Raw genomic sequence first — 19,666 nt, forward strand, 5'->3', positions numbered from 1 at the left:
TCCTTCACTCTGAGGTCCAACTCATCCCAAACCATCTCAATTGGGTTGAGGTTGGGTGATTGTGGATGCCATGTCATCTGATGCAGCACTCCATCACTCTCCTTCTTGGTAAAATAGCCCCTACACATCCTGGAGGTATGTTGGGTCATTGTCCTGTTGAAAAACAAATGATAGTCCCACTAAGCGCAAACCAGATAGGATGGCGTATTTCTGTAGAATGCTGTGGTAGCCATGCTGTTTAAGTATACCTTGACTTCTAAATAAATCACAGACAGTGTCACCAGCAAAGCACCCCCACACCATCACACCTCCTCCTCCATGCTTCACGATGGGAACCACTCATGCAGAGATCATCCGTTCACCTATTCTACGTCTCACAAAGACATGGCGGTTGGAACCAAAATATTAAATTTGGACTCATCAGACCAAAGGACAGATTTCCATCTGTCTAATGTCCATTGATCATGTTTCTTGGCCCAAGCAAGTCTCTTCTTCATCTTGGTATCCTTTAGGAGTGGTTTCTTTGCAGCAATTCGACCATGAAGGCCTGATTCACTCAGTCTTCTCTGTTACTTGAACTCTGTGAGATGCAGTTAATTGCCGATTTCTGAGGCTGGTAACTCTAATGAACTTATCCTCTGCAGCAGAGGTAACTCTGTGTCTTCCTTTCCTGTGGCGGTCCTCATGAGAGTCAGTTTCATCGTAGCGCTTGATGGTTTTTGCGACTGCACTTGAAGTAACTTTCAAAGTTCTTAAAATGTTCTGGATTGACTGACATTCATATCTTATAGTAATGATGGACTGTCGTTTCTCTTCACTTATTTGAGCTGTTCTTGCCATAATATGGACTTGGTCTTTTACCAAATAGGACTATCTTCTGTATACCACCCCTACCTTGTCACAACACAACTGATTGGCTCAAACGCATTAAGAAGGAAAGAAATTCCACAAATTATCTTCTAACAAGTCACACCTGTTAATTGAAATGCATTCCTACCTCATGAAGCTGGTTGAGAGAATGTCAAGAGTGTGCAAAGCTGTCATCAAGGCAAAGGGTGGCTACTTTGAAGAATCTAAAATATTTGTTTGTTTAAAACTTTTTGGGTTACTACATGATTCCATATGTGTTATTTCATAGTGTTCATGTCTTCACTACTATTCTAAAACCTTTGACTGGTACTGTATGTGTGTGTGTGAGAGAGAAATATATTGTGGGTGTGTGGGTGTTTAATCAGATAATGATATGACCACCTGTTGCTTGTAGTTTTGTAGAACAGGTGTGGAGGAGAACTGAAGCCAATAGCATGTTTACCTTCCTTTTTGTCTTGTTGACTTTGAGTGTGCGTGCTAAACCTGCTCTGTGTGTGTCCCCCTCTCTCTCTCTCTCCTCCCTCTCGCCACTCTCTCTCAGGAACTGGTGTCCCCATACGGTCACTAAGACAGTGACGTGCCAGGTGCAGAATGGGACAACCATGCAGCGTGTCTACCAGACATGTCGCTGGCCACAGGGATGCACAGGGGGCAGGTGAGTCTCTCTAACCCAAAACACAGCATGTCGAAACCTCATGAACACACCCTTCATCTACAGCTTGATGAATGAGCCACACGATCAGAAGAACTGGTTCCTCCTTACGCTCTTTGTGACATTGGCCTGTGCGTGTGTGTTCCTCAGCTACCGGACAGTGGTCAGACCCTCCTATAAGGTGGTGTACCGTGCCATCCCCTCTCTAGAGTGGAAGTGCTGTCCAGGCTACAGCGGCACTGCATGTGAAAAAGGTAAGAGGGCAACAGAGGGATTTATGCACTTACAGACTTCTCAGATCTTCTCCAGTTGAGCATGTCTCTGTACTTCTCTCATTTCTGGTCCCTGTAGTGTCTTTCTCTCACCTCTCTGCATCTCATTTCCTCTCTCTCTCTCTCTCTCTCTCTCTCTCTCTCTCTCTCTCTCTCTCTCTCTCTCTCTCTCTCTCTCTCTCTCTCTCTCTCTCTCTCTCTGCTTGACTGGCAGTGCTCACAACTCACAACTCTAAACTTTAAACATCAGCTATCTGAGCAGCTAACCGATCGCTGCAGCTGTACATAGTGTAAATAGCCCACCCAAACTACCTACCTCATCCCCGTATTGTTTTTATTTACTTTGCTGCTCTTTTGCACACCAGTATCACTACTTACACACCATCATCTGCTCATCATCATCTGCTCACCTATCACTCCAGTGTTATTCTGCTAAATTGTAATTACTTTGCTACTATGGCCTATTTATTGCCTTACCTCCTCATGCCATTTGCACACACTTTATATAGACTTTCTTTTTTTTCTTTCTTGCTTTGCTTTATATTGGCCAGGTCGCAGTTGTAAATGAGAACTTGTTCTCAACTAGCTTACCTGGTTAAATTAAAAAAAGCAGAACAATGAGGACATAAGGTTTTGGTGAGAGAGAGAGAGAGAGAGAGAGAGACCCCAGGATGTGAGAGTGATTAAGGGCTGAGGTAGTTAATCATGTGGATGTGGAGTCCTGGAGTCCTGGAGCCTGGTTCTGACGCGCCTCTGAGCGGGAGCCGTGGGGTGGAGGGGGAAACCGTGACGACCAGACAGCTGCCAGGATGCCTTGGCTCTCCCCTCCACTTCCTCCGTCTCTCCACACTCTCACTTCTCTTTTCACTCTGTCGTTTGGTTCACGTTCTCTCACTCTGGTTTGTTATCTCTCTAATTTCTCTCTCTTTTTTTCTCATCCCTTTCTCCCTGTCTCCAAGTTATCTTTTCTGACTTCATCTGAAGTTCAATAATGTATCTTTGTCTTTGTTCCATTCCCCATTTCCATCAGCACACCTCTTGGTCTCTATCTATCTCTGTGTTATCCAGTACTCCCAGTTCCCCACTGTGTTAGTCTCCTAGGAGTTCCTCGGAACTAATATATGAGTAATATGACTCAAGTGTTTGGTACTTTCCACTAGGATACCCCTCTGTTTGCCTGCATCATAACAAAACATTCTCACTCTCCAATGGTCTTGCGAAAACCTCACATCAGGATCTTAGGACAGAGCCAACAGCCTCCATTTTATTAATCTTCTAGGTTTTTACGTGTCCAACTTCACAGTCATTGAAGCACGTAAGGTCAATTATTTTTTGTGGTTTAGAGTTATATAGTCCAGCTGCAAGTATGTTGTCATACTCTACCATGCTAACTCTCTGTTATTGCTCTTCTGATCATTTCAACTCCAGTAGCTCCCCCCGTCCATGCGACCACGCCCCCACACACACCTCTCCTCACCCCTCTCACCCAGAACAGAACAGAACAGAGCCTAATGATTTCCCTTGGTGCTGGCTGACCCCCTGTCTCAGCCTCGTCTGGGGTACAGGGTGGAGTGACTGTTTGTCCCAGGACTCTGGGCTGTTAGTGTTCTGGGTGGAACCGTAAATCGTTGAGCTTTGTGACACAGATTACAATAACCCTTTACTATGATACAACTTTGAGTTCTCAGTGGTGTTGACCCGGGACTGCTGTTTCCCTCTCCAACCAGCCCACTCCTCCCAGGTGAGCTAACAGTTTCTCTAGGCTGCCTGCTGCTGGGTGCTGTAAAGGAGCCTCATTTGGGAGAAATTACTCCACTTTTCCCACCAGCACACCCTTTACACATGTTGACACGTACTCAGATACAGGGTACAAGACACTCAAAAACACACATACATGCATGGATGAAAACAGGCTACCAAGACACACACACACACACACACACACACACACACACACACACACACACACACACACACACACACACACACACACACACACACACACACACATGGAAAGCAGACACACCCACACACTGTCAAAATAATTATCCAATTATGTGCTGTGGGAGATTCCCTCTGGTTGTCATGGAGGGCTGTGGTGGGGGTTTGACTGGAGGACTGGGGGGACAGAGATGGTGGGATTAGGCACTTATCAGAGTGCCGTTCCTGGTGGCTCAGATCACAGGCAGCGTTGAGTGGAAGTGACAGCTACTATTCGGAGAGAGCTGCGCTGAAGCACCGTGGATAGCATCCAGGACCGCCTCTGGCGCTCTGTAGGAGAGGCCCCTGACAGCAAACAATCTGATACCCCTCCTCTCAGCCCCCCCATCCCCTTTCTTAGGGAGAAAACACCAGCGACATGGGGATGACTGGAGATAGGATAGTACAAATTGTTGACATAGCGTTGTCAAGGAAAGTTAGAGCGCCACTCACAGGTTCATTGAGTGTGAGGTCAAGTACAAGCTGTGTGCTTGTCCATCTGCTGCCTGTTTGCTGTCTGCCTCTCACAGGAAAATGTGCATGATCCTCTCATTTACTTCACCTCCCCTACCTCTACCTCCTCTTTACTGCACCACTACCCTAACTGACCCCCCCCCCCCCCCCCCCCCCACAGCAAACAGGCAGACTGGGAGGATGAGAGTAGAGGTGAGATTGAATGATGGCAATCCTCCTCACTCAGGAAAAGGCAGAGCAGTGAGGCGCTGGCTGTAATCTTAGTGCTCAGTATTGTTGTTTTCATTCGCTTACTTTTCTGAGTTGAGCCTATGTCCCATTACATATGTCTACTCTCTGACCTGTTGTGGGGTTTGGAGTTTGGTCCCCCCCTTGCTGCTCCCCTGCCTGCTGACTAGGGGTTCTGACTGTCTGGTCTGTCTGACCTAGAGATAACACATCTCTGTTTTAGTTTAGAGCCCCTTGATGTTTTTTCCCCAGTCCCAATGACCCTGGGAGCAGAGTGCACCAACCCAGCATGAGTGAGCGCATGCTATTGGATGGGTTCAGGTCACTCTAGCACCTGAGAGACTCTCTCGTCCAATCAGAGGTTCCCATGAGATCTGTGGCCTGTTGGCTCCACCAGATCCAGCCCAGTGGCTCCAAAAACAAAACATTACATCACACACAGGCGGGTAACAGAAAAACAGTCAGAGAATCAATGTGGAGTAAGATAACACTGTATTAAACCACCCCTCATATTGCTCTCTGTTTCTCAGGCCCCCACCCCAATCTCAAGCCTTGGCTCAAATTCCAGACCAGTGGTGTAATTACTACGTCCTAATTGTTTTCTATGAGGTTGGGGAGATATTGTCTTACTGCTGGACCTGGAACACGATGAGCTTGATGGAGGCCCTTTCATAAGCTTTCAGATAACAGGGATATCCCTTCACCCTTCCAAATAACACTATCAAAAGTAAACCCCATTTAGATAGCAATTTTATTATAACAGAATTTCAAATGTATTCCATACAGGCTAGACTATGACATCCAATCTAGCTGTCAAACACATCAGTGTGCCTACAGTATAAAATACTGCATCAAATGGAGATCCCAGTCTCTCTGACATATAAACTGGGATAGCATTCATGGCGTACTGTCCTTGTCCTCTGCTGGGACTGAGTTATGTGAGGATATAGTGTGAGGACGACACTGGGAGACTCCAGTTGATATCATGGACTGTACTTGATATATAGAGATAGGCACTTGAAAGCAACTCACCACCACGGCAGAGTATCTCAGGAGAGGGCTGCAGGCAGGCAGGCAGGCAGGCAGGCAGCCAGCCAGCCAGCCAGCCAGCCAGCCAGCCAGCCAGCACATTGAGACATTAGGGAGGAGGTTTTGCTGAATTAGCGAGGTTATCGATGCTCTGCGGGAGAGTCCCCATCAATGTCTCTCAGCCAAGCTGAGGCTGCGGTTTCTGGGCCGCAATTACGCCGTGGCCGGGAGGTAGAGGCCGCAGAACTGTAATCTGTGTTTTCACAGCTCAGCGTGGCTTATCAGAGGCCTACACTCTAAGCCCCTTGCTTTTAACATCACTGGGCTGCAGCTTGCCACTAGCAAGGGGAGTGTGGGAGTATGTGGGTGCTGGTGTGTTTGTGTGTGTGGGTGGGTGGGAGAGCGAGGTGTTGAGGATTTGTATAGTGAAGGATACAGCTGTTAAGCATGATTAGCTGTTTTAATGGCTGCAGTTTCTAGTAGCTGTAAATCGAAAGACCCGGTTTGAGGTCCCGGGTTTGGGGCCTGCACGAGGCCAGTTCCTCTCTTTGAGTGCCGACCTCCACTCCCACTCCTCTTGGACCACACAAAAGGAGCACTGTCAAAAACAAAATATGCTGACCCAACATAAAGCCACCATTTTCCAGAGCTGTCCCTGAAGTGGTCCTTCTCCCTCCTCTCATCCACACACCCCGGGTCCCCCAATTTCTGTGTTTGTATAAACAGGTTGTAAAACCACTGGAACACTCACACGTACAGTGGGGTCTGAAATGATTGACACCCTTGAAAAAGATGAACAATAATGACTGTATAAAATAAATAATTCAAGTACTGAGCTATGTATCGCATGCCCCAAAAATTGGGATATTATATTATTTTATACAAATACAATTACTTAAGTAATACTTTCTTTCTCAAAATGGTAGGGGACCAAATTATTAGCAACCCTAAAGATTATTTTAAATAAAGTAGTCAAAAGTTTAGTATTTGGTCCCATATTCCTAGCACGCAATGACTACATCAAGCTTTTGATGCATGTGTGCAGCTAGTTTTGGTTGTGTTTCAGATGATGTTGTGCCCAATAAAAATGAATGGTAAATAATGTATTGTGTCATTTAAGAGTCACTTTTTTATGGGGGGGGGGGCAGTGCCCCTGTGACAACAATTTTGGACCCCCTTGTGGCCCCCCTAAATGTGGAGTATGAAATAATTTTTACATAACTAATTTTTGGTATCGTTCTTTTTTTACATCCGTTATTAGACAGTGGCAATGATGATGATTATGAACATGGTCTTTTGCCTGCTAATACCTGCAATGCAGTGAAGAAAACGATATGACAACAATAACGTCTAATGTAACTGGCCCCTCTAACAGTACAACTGGCCCCAGCTTGGTCCCCCCAGTTGAAATGGTCTAGAACCGCCACTGCACAAGTGCCAAGCCCAAATTGGTAACAGCTGAGGCGAGGGGAGCTGAGGGCCCCAGATGAGATTAGAGGTGGGAGCGTCTAGCTCCTCACTTCTCCACTCAGTGGGGAATAGTCACAACAGCCATTCATTATAAAATGACACCAGTCATTTTACCAATGTGACCAGCCATCAATTAACTAAAGCAAACAGGAAGCATTTTTCTCCCTCTGTTTCCCCCTCTGTCGTGCTCCTCTGTTGATGTTTGTGTGCTCGTTTGTTAGTGTGGAAATGGTAAAGAGTTGTTTTAGACTATTTCGAAGTATATTTTCGAGGAAACCAACTATTGCCACAGGTCAGATGAGGGGTGAGATTCCTTGTGCTGCGTGCAGGTCAGTTTATTTATGGTTTCCCTGGCCTCCGTTCTGAGTCCCTAGGGGGGTGTAAATTATTGAAAATCATGCTTCTTCTTCTTCTGGGGAAATGGACCCAGCAGGCAAAGCTAGAACTTGTAAGGCTGCAGGGATGAAAATAGTGAAGCTGTGCGCACCCACACAAACACACAGTCCTGCCCCATAGCAGACACTATGCGCTCCTCTGTCCCCAATAAATCAGAGGCATTTCCTCTCACCCTGCAGTTTAACAGGGCCTGTGTGGGCTGTATGAGTGACCCGTAAACCCACAGGCACTCTGTAGCTCTGTTCAGGGCCCTGCACAGCAAAGGACTATCAATGGGAAGAGGCAGAGAGATGCAGAGGGAGAATGGAGGGGGAAGAAAGGTGGAAGAGGAAGGGAAGCTAGACTTGACATCTAAAAAATAACCCTCCAATATCCTATTCTTTTTTTGGGGGGGGGGGGGGGGGGCAGTGCAGCTACTGACATCACCCTTCATCTCCCTGTGTTAGGCACAGTTCTCAGGAGGAGCTACCGGTGTGAAGGTCAGTCATGGTGTGGTATGGTGCTGCAGCCCTCAACTGTCTCTGCTCTACATCCTAAGTGATGTCATCAGAGGTTTCACTAGGCCTGTCTGCTGTCCCTCAACCCCCCAGAGTGTAAACCAATTACCATCCCTCAACCCACCTAGGCACCATTCAGAGGTAGTGAGTGACATGTAGTAGTTAGAACACATAGCTTTCCTGTAGCCATGAGGTATATGTCTCTGTGTTTTGATGTCGTTGAGTCTGAGACAATGGCAGCATTGATGGGGATGGCCTGTGCTCCCAGGGGGCTGGTGGTAATGTACTGTACAGCCCTGATGAGTTCACCTGGCCAAGCGCTGCCTGGCTCCCAATGGAACTGCCCTCCCTCCGTCTGTGGATCTCTTTCACAGAGGGACCTCCACTCATTCCCTATACCACCTCTTCTCTTTTAATCTATCTTCTACCTCTCTCCTCACCTTACCGTGTCAGTCTCTCCACTCTCTTCTCCTCTCCTGTCTTCTCACATCATCATTCCTCTTCTTTCCTATCCTTCAGTCTGCTGTGTCTCTCCTTCCATTTTCTCTCTCCTTGTGCAGTGTGTCAGTACTGGCTGCCTCTCAATCCTCCACACTGCCAGCTCTTTCTTTCTCTCTTACTTATCTCTTTATTATTTTATTAAAGCCCTGGGCAGTTGCAGATATGAATCAGAATGAAATCTCCCTCCTCCTCTTCTCCTCTCCTCTTCTCCTCTTTTCTCCCTCCCTCCTGCAGTTGTGTCCAGATGCTGCAAGGCAGAATGTTTAGTATGAAACCAGCAAGTAAACAATGCTAGCAGTTGCTATGTTGGTGCTGTGTATCATTCTGTTTATATGCAGTATCTGTTTGAGGTTTTGTGTACTCCCAGAAGTCTTAATTGTCTTGTTGCACATTTGTCATCTACAAGAGTGCAAAAACATATTACGACACCACATGAGAAAGACTCAAAGTGTTTTGGTCCAATGGGGTGGGATTGAGGAAGGAGCTATCTAACCCAGGCCACACCTCCCCCCACCACTACACTCCCTTATCCCAAACCACAGACAGACCGACAACCACAACAGAGCATTGGACTGCGGTGGACGGACAGGTGGTGATGACATCATTTATGACCCCTCATTTCAAGGACCTCCCAAAATCTCTCTTCTTGCTCTTCCTCTAAGACCCAGCCCTTCAAACCTGGAGCCGCTGGATGGATGAGGGGACTCAGGTTGCAGTCACATTGGTGTCCCCACTCCTCTCCCCTCAGTGGCTGCTGCTGACGTGGTGGAGGGAGGTAGTGCTGAGTCAGGAAGAGAAGCGGTCTGGTGACAGTTAGTTCTGGGTTGAGAAGAGGCTGAAGAAGGAGAAGGGGTTTTTGGATGAGCTGCACTTACACACAGGCTAATTGGAGACATGCCTGGCTCTGTGAGCAGCAATCAGAGAAAACAGAGGACACTACTTCCCTCCGGGTTCTGTGGAACCAAATGCCTTGACTGGGGGAAAATTACTTCCCTTCATAGGGTGGGACAGGGAATAATGGAAGGTATAGGAGCGTGTCTCTAAAGATCAGATGACTGATATATGAGACCAAATGAAAGTGATTGGCTGGCAGACAGGCTGTGCATTTATAGTAGGGTGTGGCGGCGATAGATGAAGTGTGAAGATCTCTGATAAGACCCATGAGCGACCCATCCCTCATCATGTGTGTCTTGTGTGTGTCTGTGTGTGTGTGTATATGTGCGTGTCTGTGTCTGCGTCTGGATTGTGCCACATGTGAGACAGTGACAGTCCTCCTCAGCACAGCCCTGTATCTGGCACTGAGTGTACGTTCACACATGCGCCAGACAGATGAGGAGCGATTCCCTCTGCAGAGTCCTGTTTACCTACTAATAGAGCGTGGAAGACATGCGTCATTTAGGAGAGCTCATATCTCCTCCTCTGTCCTGACTCCTCCACTGTCACGCCTCAGAGACCTCTGGACTCCATCATACTGCCATCACTCACTCACACACACAGACACACACACACACACACACACACACACACACACACACACACACACACACACACACACACACACACACACACACACACACACACACACACACACACACACACACATACACAAACCTCCTCTCTGCTCTCTCCTCCTCTCCTCCATGCACAGAATGAAGGGCACAGACTTGGGAGGACCATCATCCTCAGTGAAACTTATAGTTAAAATAGTGAAACTTATAGTTAGAATTTTGAAATAAAACAATATTAAATATATTCCCATGTCACCAAATAATTGATTAAAACACACTGTTTTGCAATGGAAGTCTACAGTAGCCTCAAAAGCACTCTGTAGCCTATCACCATGGTGTAGCCGGAGGACAGCTAGCTTCAGTCCTCCTTTGGGTACATTGACTTCAATACAAAACCTTCAGTACAAAAGCTTACCCCCTTCCATAGACTTACACAGTAATTATGACAACTTCCGGAGGACGTCCTCCAACCTATCAGAACTCTTGCAGCATGAACTGACATGTTGTCCACCCAATCAAAGGATCAGAGAATGAATCTAGTACTGAAAGCATAAGCTACAATTAGCTAGCAACGCAGTGCATAAAATGTGGTGAGTAATTGGTTCACAGAGAGACGAAGACAATAGTTGAACAGTTTTGAACAAATTCATTTCTTCAAAAATGAAGGAGAAGTGAGAGAGAGACAGAGAGCTATATTTAGTTTAAAAAAATTCACTTTCACTTAGCTAGTGAATGCTGCTAGCTAGTTTAGCCTACTCAAACACCTGGATCAAACAGAGAGGGATGGTAAGATAGCTAGCTAGCTATGGCTATCCAACAATGAAACTTTTTCAAGTCAAGGTAAGCTTTTCGTTTTATTAATTTATTGTCACTGGGCCCGCCGGTGTAACTGCTAAACTGTTTGCTAACTGTACATTGTACTACATGATTGTAGCAGGTTTACTAACTCGTGAGTTCTAGTAGCTATGTTGACTGACATTAGCTAATATGGTGACAACGATGTAGGCTGTGTGTTGCGGTTATGATATGAATGTTTGGCTTGGAAAGTTTTTTTGTCTGGTCACAGGCAGCTGATGTGTTGTGCACTGAAGCCAACAAGCAAAGGGAAAAGGTGAGAGGAGGAGCGAACATAGATGCAAGAAGGAATTAACGAGCAAAGTGATCATACTGTTTGTATGTGGCTGCTATGAAAGTGAACTGTGTTTGCGTGTGGTCAGGGGTGTATTCATTCTGCCGATTCTGTTGAAAAACTTTTCTTAAATGGAAGTAAACGGAACGAAACAGGGATAAACATACTTGAATTTGTCCAATAGAAACTCTTGTTTGCAACTGTGGGACTAATGACTACATTCAAGATCAGCTATATCACGTGTCAAACTCTTTCCAAAGAGGGCAGAGTGTCTGTGGGTTTTTGCTCCACTCTTGTACTTCATTGATGAATTAAGATCACTAATTAGTAAGGAGCTCGATGCACCTGGTTGTCTAGGTCTTAATTGAAAAGAAAAACCAAAAACCCACTGACAATCTGCCCTACATGGAATGAGTTTGACACCCCTGAGCTAGATGCAGACAAGAGTGTGCAAGGCGGAATTGAATGTGCCACAGTCTGTCGCCTCGATTACTCAAAATGTTTCTCTCGACCTGTGCGCCTACGTTGTAAACGTTCATTCATAGGCTAGTTTGTAGCAACCTCATGATTTAAAAAAAATAAAAAACATTTCACCTTTATTTAATTAACCAGGTAAGCTAGTTGAGAACAAGTTCTCATTTACAACTGCGATCTGGCCAAGATAAAGCAAAGCAGTGCGACAGAAACAACAACACAGAGTTACATGGAATAAACAAGCGTACAGTCAATAACACAATAGAAAAAAGAAAGTCTATATACAGTGTGTGCAAATGGCATGAGGAGGTATGGCAATAAATAGGCCATAGTAGCAAAGTAATTACAATTTAGCAAATTAACACTGGAGTGATAGATAAACAGACGATGGTGTGTAAGTAGTGATACTGGTGTGCAAAAGAGCAGCAAAGTAAATAAAAACAATATGGGGATGAGGTAGGTAGATTGGGTGGGCTATTTACAGATGGACTATGTACAGCTGCAGCGATCGGTTAGCTGCTCAGATAGCTGATTTTTAAAGTTAGTGAGGGAAATATAAGTCTCCAGCTTCAGCAATTTTTGCAATTCGTTCCAGTGATTGGCAGCAGAGAACTGGAAGGAAAGGCGGCCAAAGTAGGTGTTGGCTTTGGGGATGACCAGTGAGATATACCTGCTGGAGCGCGTGCTACGGGTGGGTGTTGTTATCGTGACCAGTGAGCTGAGATAAGGCGGAGCTTTACCTAGCATAGACTTGTAGATGACCTGGAGCCAGTGGGTCTGGCGACAAATATGTAGCGAGGGCCAGCCGACTAGAGCATACAGGTCGCAGTGATGATATAATTTAGCCCAAACTACTACCTCTTCCCCTACTTTATTTATTTATTTAATTTATTTTTCTCCTTTGCACCATATTATTTATATTTTAACTTTGAACTTTCTTCAAATAACAAATCTACCATTCCAGTGTTTTACTTGCTATACTTTATTTACTCTGCCACCATGGCCTTTTTTGCCTTTACCTCCCTTATCTCACATCATTTGCTCACATTGTATATAGTCTTATTTCTTTCTACTGTATCATTGATTGTATGTTGTTTTACCCCATGTGTAACTCTGTGTTCTTGTATGTTGTCGAACTGCTTTGCTTTATCTTGGCCAGGTCGCAATTGTAAATGAGAACTTGTTCTCAACTTGCCTACCTGGTTAAATAAAGGTGAAATAAAAAAAATAAAAATGGGTGGTATAAGGCGCTTTGGTTACAAAACGGATGGCACTGTGATAGACTGCATCCAGTTTGCTGAGTAGAGTATTGGAAGCTATTTTGTAGATGACATCGCCGAAGTCGAGGATCGGTAGGATAGTCAGTTTTACTAGGGTAAGTTTGGCAGCGTGAGTGAAGGAGGATTTGTTGCGAAATAGAAAGCTGATTCTAGATTTGATTTTGGATTGGAGATGTTTGATATGAGTCTGGAAGGAGAGTTTACAGTCTAGCCAGACACCTAGGTATTTGTAGTTGTCCACGTATTCTAGGTCAGAACCGTCCAGAGTAGTGATGCTAGTCGGGCGGGCGGGTGCGGGCAGCGAATGGTTGAAAAGCATGCATTTGGTTTTGCTAGCGTTTAAGAGCAGTTGGAGGCCACAGAATGAGTGTTGTATGGCATTGAAGCTCGTTTGGAGGTTAGTTAACACAGTGTCCAAAGAAGGGCCAGATGTATACAGAATGGTGAAGTCTGCATAGAGGTGGATCAGGGAATCACCCGCAGCAAGAGCGACATCGTTGATATATACAGAGAAAAGAGTCGGCCCGAGAATTGAACCCTGTGGTACCCCCATAGAGACTGCCGATTTTACACACTGAACTCTATCTGCGAAGTAGTTGGTGAACCAGGCGAGGCAGTCATTTGAGAAACCAAGGCTACTGAGACTGCCTATAAGAATGCGGTGATTGACAGAGTCGAAAGCCTTGGCCAGGTCGATGAAGACGGCTGCACAGTACTGTCTTTTATCGATGGTGGTTATGATATCGTTTAGTACCTTGAGAATGGCTGAGGTGCACCCGTGACCTGCTCAGAAACCGGATTGCACAGCGGAGAAGGTACGGTGGGATTCGAAATGGTCAGTGATCTGTTTATTAACTTGGCTTTCAAAGACTTTAGAAAGGCAGGGCAGGATGGATATAGGTCTGTAACAGTTTGGGTTTAGAGTGTCACCCCCTTTGAAGAGGGGGATGACCGCGGCAGCTTTCCAATCTTTAGGGATCTCGGACGAAATGAAAGAGAGGTTGAACAGACTGGTAATAGGGGTTGCAACAATGGCGGCGGATCATTTTAGAAAGAGAGGGTCCAGATTGTCTAGCCCAGCTGATTTGTACGGGTCCAGGTTTTGCAGCACTTTCAGAACATCTGCGATCTGGATTTGGGTGAAGGAAAAGCTGGGCAGGCTTGGGCAAGTAGCTGCGGGGGGTGCAGAGCTGTTGGCCGGGGTTGGGGTAGCCAGGTATCATGGATTTATCGGTGGTGACCGTGTTACCTAGCCTCAGTGCAGTGGGCAGCTGGGAGGAGGTGCTATTTTTCTCCATGGACTTTACAGTGTCCCAAAACAAATGATGGGTATAGGGAAAAGAGTATCATGTAGTAGCCTAAACCTATCAATGTTACATTGAGCTGGGCGAATGGAATATGAATGACAGTCATCCAATATGCTATAACAGAAATAAGGCCATGCTCATTAAACGGCACCGACCGCCACTGGTCTAAACATACTGTAGTCTTAGCGCTACTGGGTGGGAGCACAGCAGAGCTTCCAGTCACAGCCCTGTCTATCTGCTGCTGTCGTTGGAGCGAGGCAGGGAGAAGAGTGGCTCTTCAGTACTGGCTGTATTATTTCTGTTGGCTCACCTCCATGTTGTCTGTCTGAAGGCTTCACCTGACAGGGACTGCACTGTCTGGGTCTGAGAGACGGTGCTAAGTTTCCTTAACATGACCAGCATGCTGTCTGTTGCCTTATTCTGCAGATGGATACCTGACCTAAAAGAGGAGCTGTGAGTTTGGATGAAATAATGCACTGGTTCTGACTCTGAGTATCAGTCAGACTGATACACAAATCTCTCTGTCGCTGTCTCTTCCAATAATGTTTTTCCTTTCTGGACATAAACCCGTCATTACCACCTATTTACAAAAGAACAGAAGCCTTATTCCCAGCTACTGCATCTTTTATATGAAACTTCCACTGCTTTGTAAACCTAGCTGCTAGTGTAAACAGAGACTCAGACCAGACGGGTTCTGAACCGGAGACTGTTGAGAAGTGCTAAAAGTCCCAGCACCGTTTAGATCCTACTCGTCTCTCTCTCCTCCTCTCTTTCTCCCTCTCTGTAATCTATTCACCCCATTGAAGATGGAGAGAGAGATGGCGGTGAAAGACGAGTTGAAATTTGCAACTGCTGCAAAGGGACATGTTTCTCTGAGTGCTGCCAGGTAGAGATAGAGAAGAAAGAGGATGGAGAAAGGGATGTCCTCTCCTCCCCTTTTCATTGTTAGTCCTGACACTTGGCAGCGATGGCTGAGGGGTTTGGATGGCACATTGTTTTTTCAGCCAGCGGTGAGAAAAATAAGGTCACCGTAATAAAGAGAAGAGGAAAAAGAAGGTGTGGCTCAGTTGGTAGAGCATGGTGTTCGCAACGCCAGGGTTGTGGGTTCGATTCCCACGGGGGACCAGTACGGGGAAAAAAATAAATAATAAATAAAAATGTATGAAATGTATGCACTCACTACTGTAAGTCGCTCTGGATAAGAGCGTCTGCTAAATGACTAAAAATGTAAATGTAAATGTATTCTTTGCTTGAAAGGCTTGTTGAAGGTTGGTAAGGTCACAACCTGAAAGGAACAAATACTGACTGGACAGACTGATCAGCTGACTGATGGTGATGGTGATGATGAAGGTGATTCAGTTGAAGTATTGGATTAGAGGGTTGAGGTCTATAATACATTACAGCTTCTTGCAGGAGTCTGCAGCCATTCCCTGCTCTACACATGGGTGATTGCTAGGAGGGGTAAAAGGCCATAGTAAGGAGTGGTACAGGGTAGGGCCAGTGTTATAAAAGAATACCATGCATTATTTCTTAATGGCTGTACCCATGCTATCCCTGGAAACCTCTCAACACATTCTCATGTTCAGTCAAACATACTGAAACCCCTTAAGGGTGTGTGTTCTAAGTATGTCAGACCTCTGGGGACAATGTCCCTCTGTGCATTGGTCAAAGCTGAAGAAAGGAAGCATGTCTCTGGTGTTTCATATATTGTATCATTTCCTCTCATAATAGATGGAGATGAATATCTAAGATAGTCCAACAGAGTTGTTTCAGCCTTGTAGTACACTCAGTTCCCTTCTCCTTTTCACTCTCATTTCCCCTCTACTCTCCCTCATTCACTGGCGGGCCGGGAATGCTGCGGTTACCATGGACACCTGCCAGAGGTGCAGAGATTCCTGAGGCGTTTATGAGCGACGGTCCAGTCTGGCCTGGTTCTGACAGACTGCTACTCTTCCTCTCTTCTTCTCTCCCTTTCTCTTTCTGTTAGTTTAGCAGTGATGGAGCCCTCACACACTCTCAGATCCACTTAGGGGACAGAGAGGACATGCTGTGAGATGTTGGTTAGGATCACTCATCTTTCTCAAAGAGCCTTTTTTGCAAACTGGAATTCCTTTCTCATGGCTGCACCTGACAGAGCAGAAATCTGACCCGCTCATAACAGTACAGCCAGGTTCAACAGCTCTGCACAGTGTTCCATAGAGCTGCACAGTGTTCCATAGTGTTCTATAGAGCAGCACAGTGTTCCATATTGTTCCATAGAGCTGCACAGTGTTCCATAGTGTTCCATAGAGCTAAACAGTGTTCCATAGTGTTCTATGGAGCTGCACAGTGTTCCATAGTGTTCCATTGCGCTACACAGTGTTCCATAGTGTTCCATAGAGCTACATAGTGTTCCATAGTGTACTATAGAGCTACACAGTGTTCCATAGTGTTCCATAGAGCTACACAGTGTTCCATAGAGCTACATCGTATTCCATAGTGTTCTATAGAGCTACACAGTGGTCCATAGTGTTCCATAGTGTTCCATAGAGCTGCACAGTGTTATATAGTGTTCCATAGAGCTGCACAGAGTTCCATAGTGTTCCATAGAGCTACACAGTGTCCCATAGTGTTCCATAGAGCTGCACAGTGTTCCATAGAGCTGCACAGTGTTCCATAGTGTTCCATAGAAATACACAGTGTTCCATAGAACTACACAGTGTTCCATAGAGTTCCATAGGGTTCCATAGAGCTGCACAGTGTTCCATAGAGCTGCACAGCGTTTCATAGAGCTACACAGTAGAAGGGTCTTACGATGGGAAAGAGCATGTCAGCGCCAGGCAGCTAGCTGCCCTCCTCTGTGAATGTGTCTGAAGGACAGACGAAGGGAGGAGATGCATCATCACCCTATTAAAGACTAACATCACCCATCATCTGCACTGTGCATGCAGTAGTTCAATGTTAACGTTGTGAATATTATATTTTGTTATCTATAATGACTTGTAGTGAAATACTAGTCTAGTGTGTGTGTGTGTGTGTGTGTGTGTGTGTGTGTGTGTGTGTGTGTGTGTGTGTGTGTGTGTGTGTGTGTGTGTGTGTGTGTGTGTGTTAATGTGGTGTGTGTGTGTGTGCTCTCCAGACTACTGTCTTTTAAACTGGGAAATCGTTCCACCAAGCCTGACTGATAGGGTTTTATATGAGTCAGTCATGGCAGAGATAGGGATTATCATTGAACCCTGTCGCTATGAAAGCAGCCAAGGAGTCACACATCTCAATTATGATAACTCGCTCCCTCGCTCCCCTTTCCACCCTCATCCACCGGCAGAAATATGGTAAAAGGCTTTAGTGCTGAAATTGCACTAAGTTACTTTCATTTTCCACTTGCTTCAGCATCTCATCATCTCACCACCAAGTGATGTCATTTATAATTATAAAGATTTCATAAAGATTATAAGTGAAATACTTTTTACGACAGCTTTATGTAAAGACCATTTTTATGTAGACGGGAGTGTAATGATTTTAACATGATTGTCCTAAATTGTACACTTGTGATTTTTACAGCTTTCATGAGTAGTTTAACAGGCTGCTGATAAAACAGAAATGGTCTGCTAAGTCAAGGACCTTGTTCCTATTAAACTCTACCAATTATATTATACTCCCTCAAAAATGACCTCGAGACTTCAGTTCAATTATCACCTTCATAAACCCCATAAAGTCCTAAAAAGGGTTGAAGACCCTTTCGGATACAATGGCGCCGGAGGAGATGGCTGCCGTTTTACAGCCTCCTAACCAATTATGCTATTGTGTGTGTTTTTTCGCGTTATTTGTAACTTATTTTGTACATAATGTTTCTGCCACTGAAAAGAGCTTCTGGATATCAGGACAGAGATTACTCACATCGTACTGGACAAAGATTTTTTCTTTACCGAGTCGGACACAAATGATTTACTTCAGACACCCGACAAGGCCCAAATCCCAGTCATTTGCATGAGAAAAAGACAGAGATATCTGGGACGCAGGTCGGGATGCCTTGTAAGGATCCGACGGCGAGTGGGTAATCTGTCTCTACCATCAGTCCTATTAGCCAACGTGCAATCACTGGAAAACAAACTGGATGATCTACGGTCGAGACTATCCTACCAACGGGACATTAAAAACTGTATTATCTTCTGTTTCACCGAGTCGCGGCTGAACAACGACATGGATAACATACAGCTAATGGGTTTTACACTGCATCGGCAAGATAGAACAGCTGCCACCGATAAGACAAGGGGTGGCGGTCTGTGTATATTTGTAAACAACAGCTGGTGTATGAAATCTAATATTAAGTCTCAAGGTTTTGCTCGCCTGAGGTAGAGTATCTCATGATAAGCTGTAGAACACACTATTTACCAAGATAGTTTTCATCTATATTCTTCGTAGCTGTCTGTTTACCACGACAAACCGATGCTGGCACTAAGACCGCACTCAATGAGTTGTATTCCGCCATAAGCAAACAGGAAAGGCCGATCCTTTACTTCGGCAATGTCATTTACAAAATGGCCTCCAACACTCCACTCAGCAAATTGGATGCAGTCTATCACAGTGCCATCCGTTTTGTCACCAAAGCCCCATATACTATCCACCACTGCGACTTGTATGCTCTCATTGGCTGGCCCTCGCTTCATATCCGTCGCCAAACCCACTGGCTCCAGGTCATCTATAAGTCTCTGCTAGGTAAAGCCCCACCTTATCTCAGCTCACTGATCACCATATCAGCACCCACCCGCAGCACGCACTCCAGCAGGTATATTTCACTGGTCACCCCCAAAGCCAATTCCCCCTTCGGCCGCCTTTCCTTCCAGTTCTCTGCTGCCAATGACTGGAACGAACTGCAAAAATCACTGAAGCTGGAGACTCATATCTCCCTCACTAGCTTTAAGCACCTGTACATAGCCATTCTGTAAATAGCCCATCCAACTACCTCATCACCATATTGTTATTTTTTTTTTATTTTTATATTTTGCACCCCAGTATCGCTACTTGCACACTCATCTTCTGCACATCTATCACTCCAGTGTTTAATTTGCCATACTGTAATAATTTCGCCACTATGGCCTATTTATTGCCTCACCCCCTTATCCTACCTCATTTGGACACACTGTATATACACTTTCTCTATTGTATTATTGACTGTATGTTTGTTTATTCCATGTCTAACTCTGTATTGTTGTTTTTGTTGCACTGCTTTGCTTTATCTTGGCCAGGTCGCAGTTGTAAATGAGAACTTGTTCTCAACTGGCCTACCTGGTTAAATAAAGGTGAAATAAATGAATAATGTTTCTACAACTTGATTGGAGTCCACCTGTCGTAAATTCAATTGATTGGACATGATATCAAAAGGTCCCACAGTTGACAGTGCATGTCATTGCAAAAACCAAGCCATGAGGTCGAAGGAATTGTCCGTAGAGCTCCGAGACAGGATTGTGTCAAGGCACAGATATGGGGAAGGGTACCAAAACATTTCTGCAGCATTGAAGTCCAAGAACACAGTGCCCTCCATCATTCTTAAATTGAAGAAGTTTGTAACCACTAAGACACTTCCTAGAGCTGGCTGCCTGGCCAAACTGAGCAATCAGGG

General features: G+C 45.3%; 1 protein-coding gene and 1 non-coding gene across 4 annotated transcripts in view; both read left to right on the plus strand.

The window, feature by feature from the left end:
- The window catches only part of LOC106584977 (EMI domain-containing protein 1), a 67,806-nt gene that overhangs the window by 16,144 nt on the left and 31,996 nt on the right, over positions 1–19,666 (plus strand). For all 3 annotated transcript variants that reach the window (XM_014170674.3, XM_014170673.3, XM_014170675.3), the window contains exons 2-3: positions 1,412–1,525; positions 1,673–1,776. In XM_014170674.3, coding sequence (XP_014026149.3) covers positions 1,412–1,525; positions 1,673–1,776 — 218 coding nt within the window. The remainder of the gene's footprint in view (positions 1–1,411; positions 1,526–1,672; positions 1,777–19,666) is intronic.
- trnaa-cgc (transfer RNA alanine (anticodon CGC)) lies at positions 15,123–15,193 on the plus strand. The gene has a single exon. It is a non-coding gene; the product is annotated as a tRNA-Ala (tRNA).

The sequence above is a fragment of the Salmo salar genome, chromosome 24 (genome assembly GCF_965601325.2).
Source record: "Salmo salar chromosome 24, fSalSal1, whole genome shotgun sequence".
Lineage (NCBI taxonomy): Eukaryota > Metazoa > Chordata > Actinopteri > Salmoniformes > Salmonidae > Salmo > Salmo salar.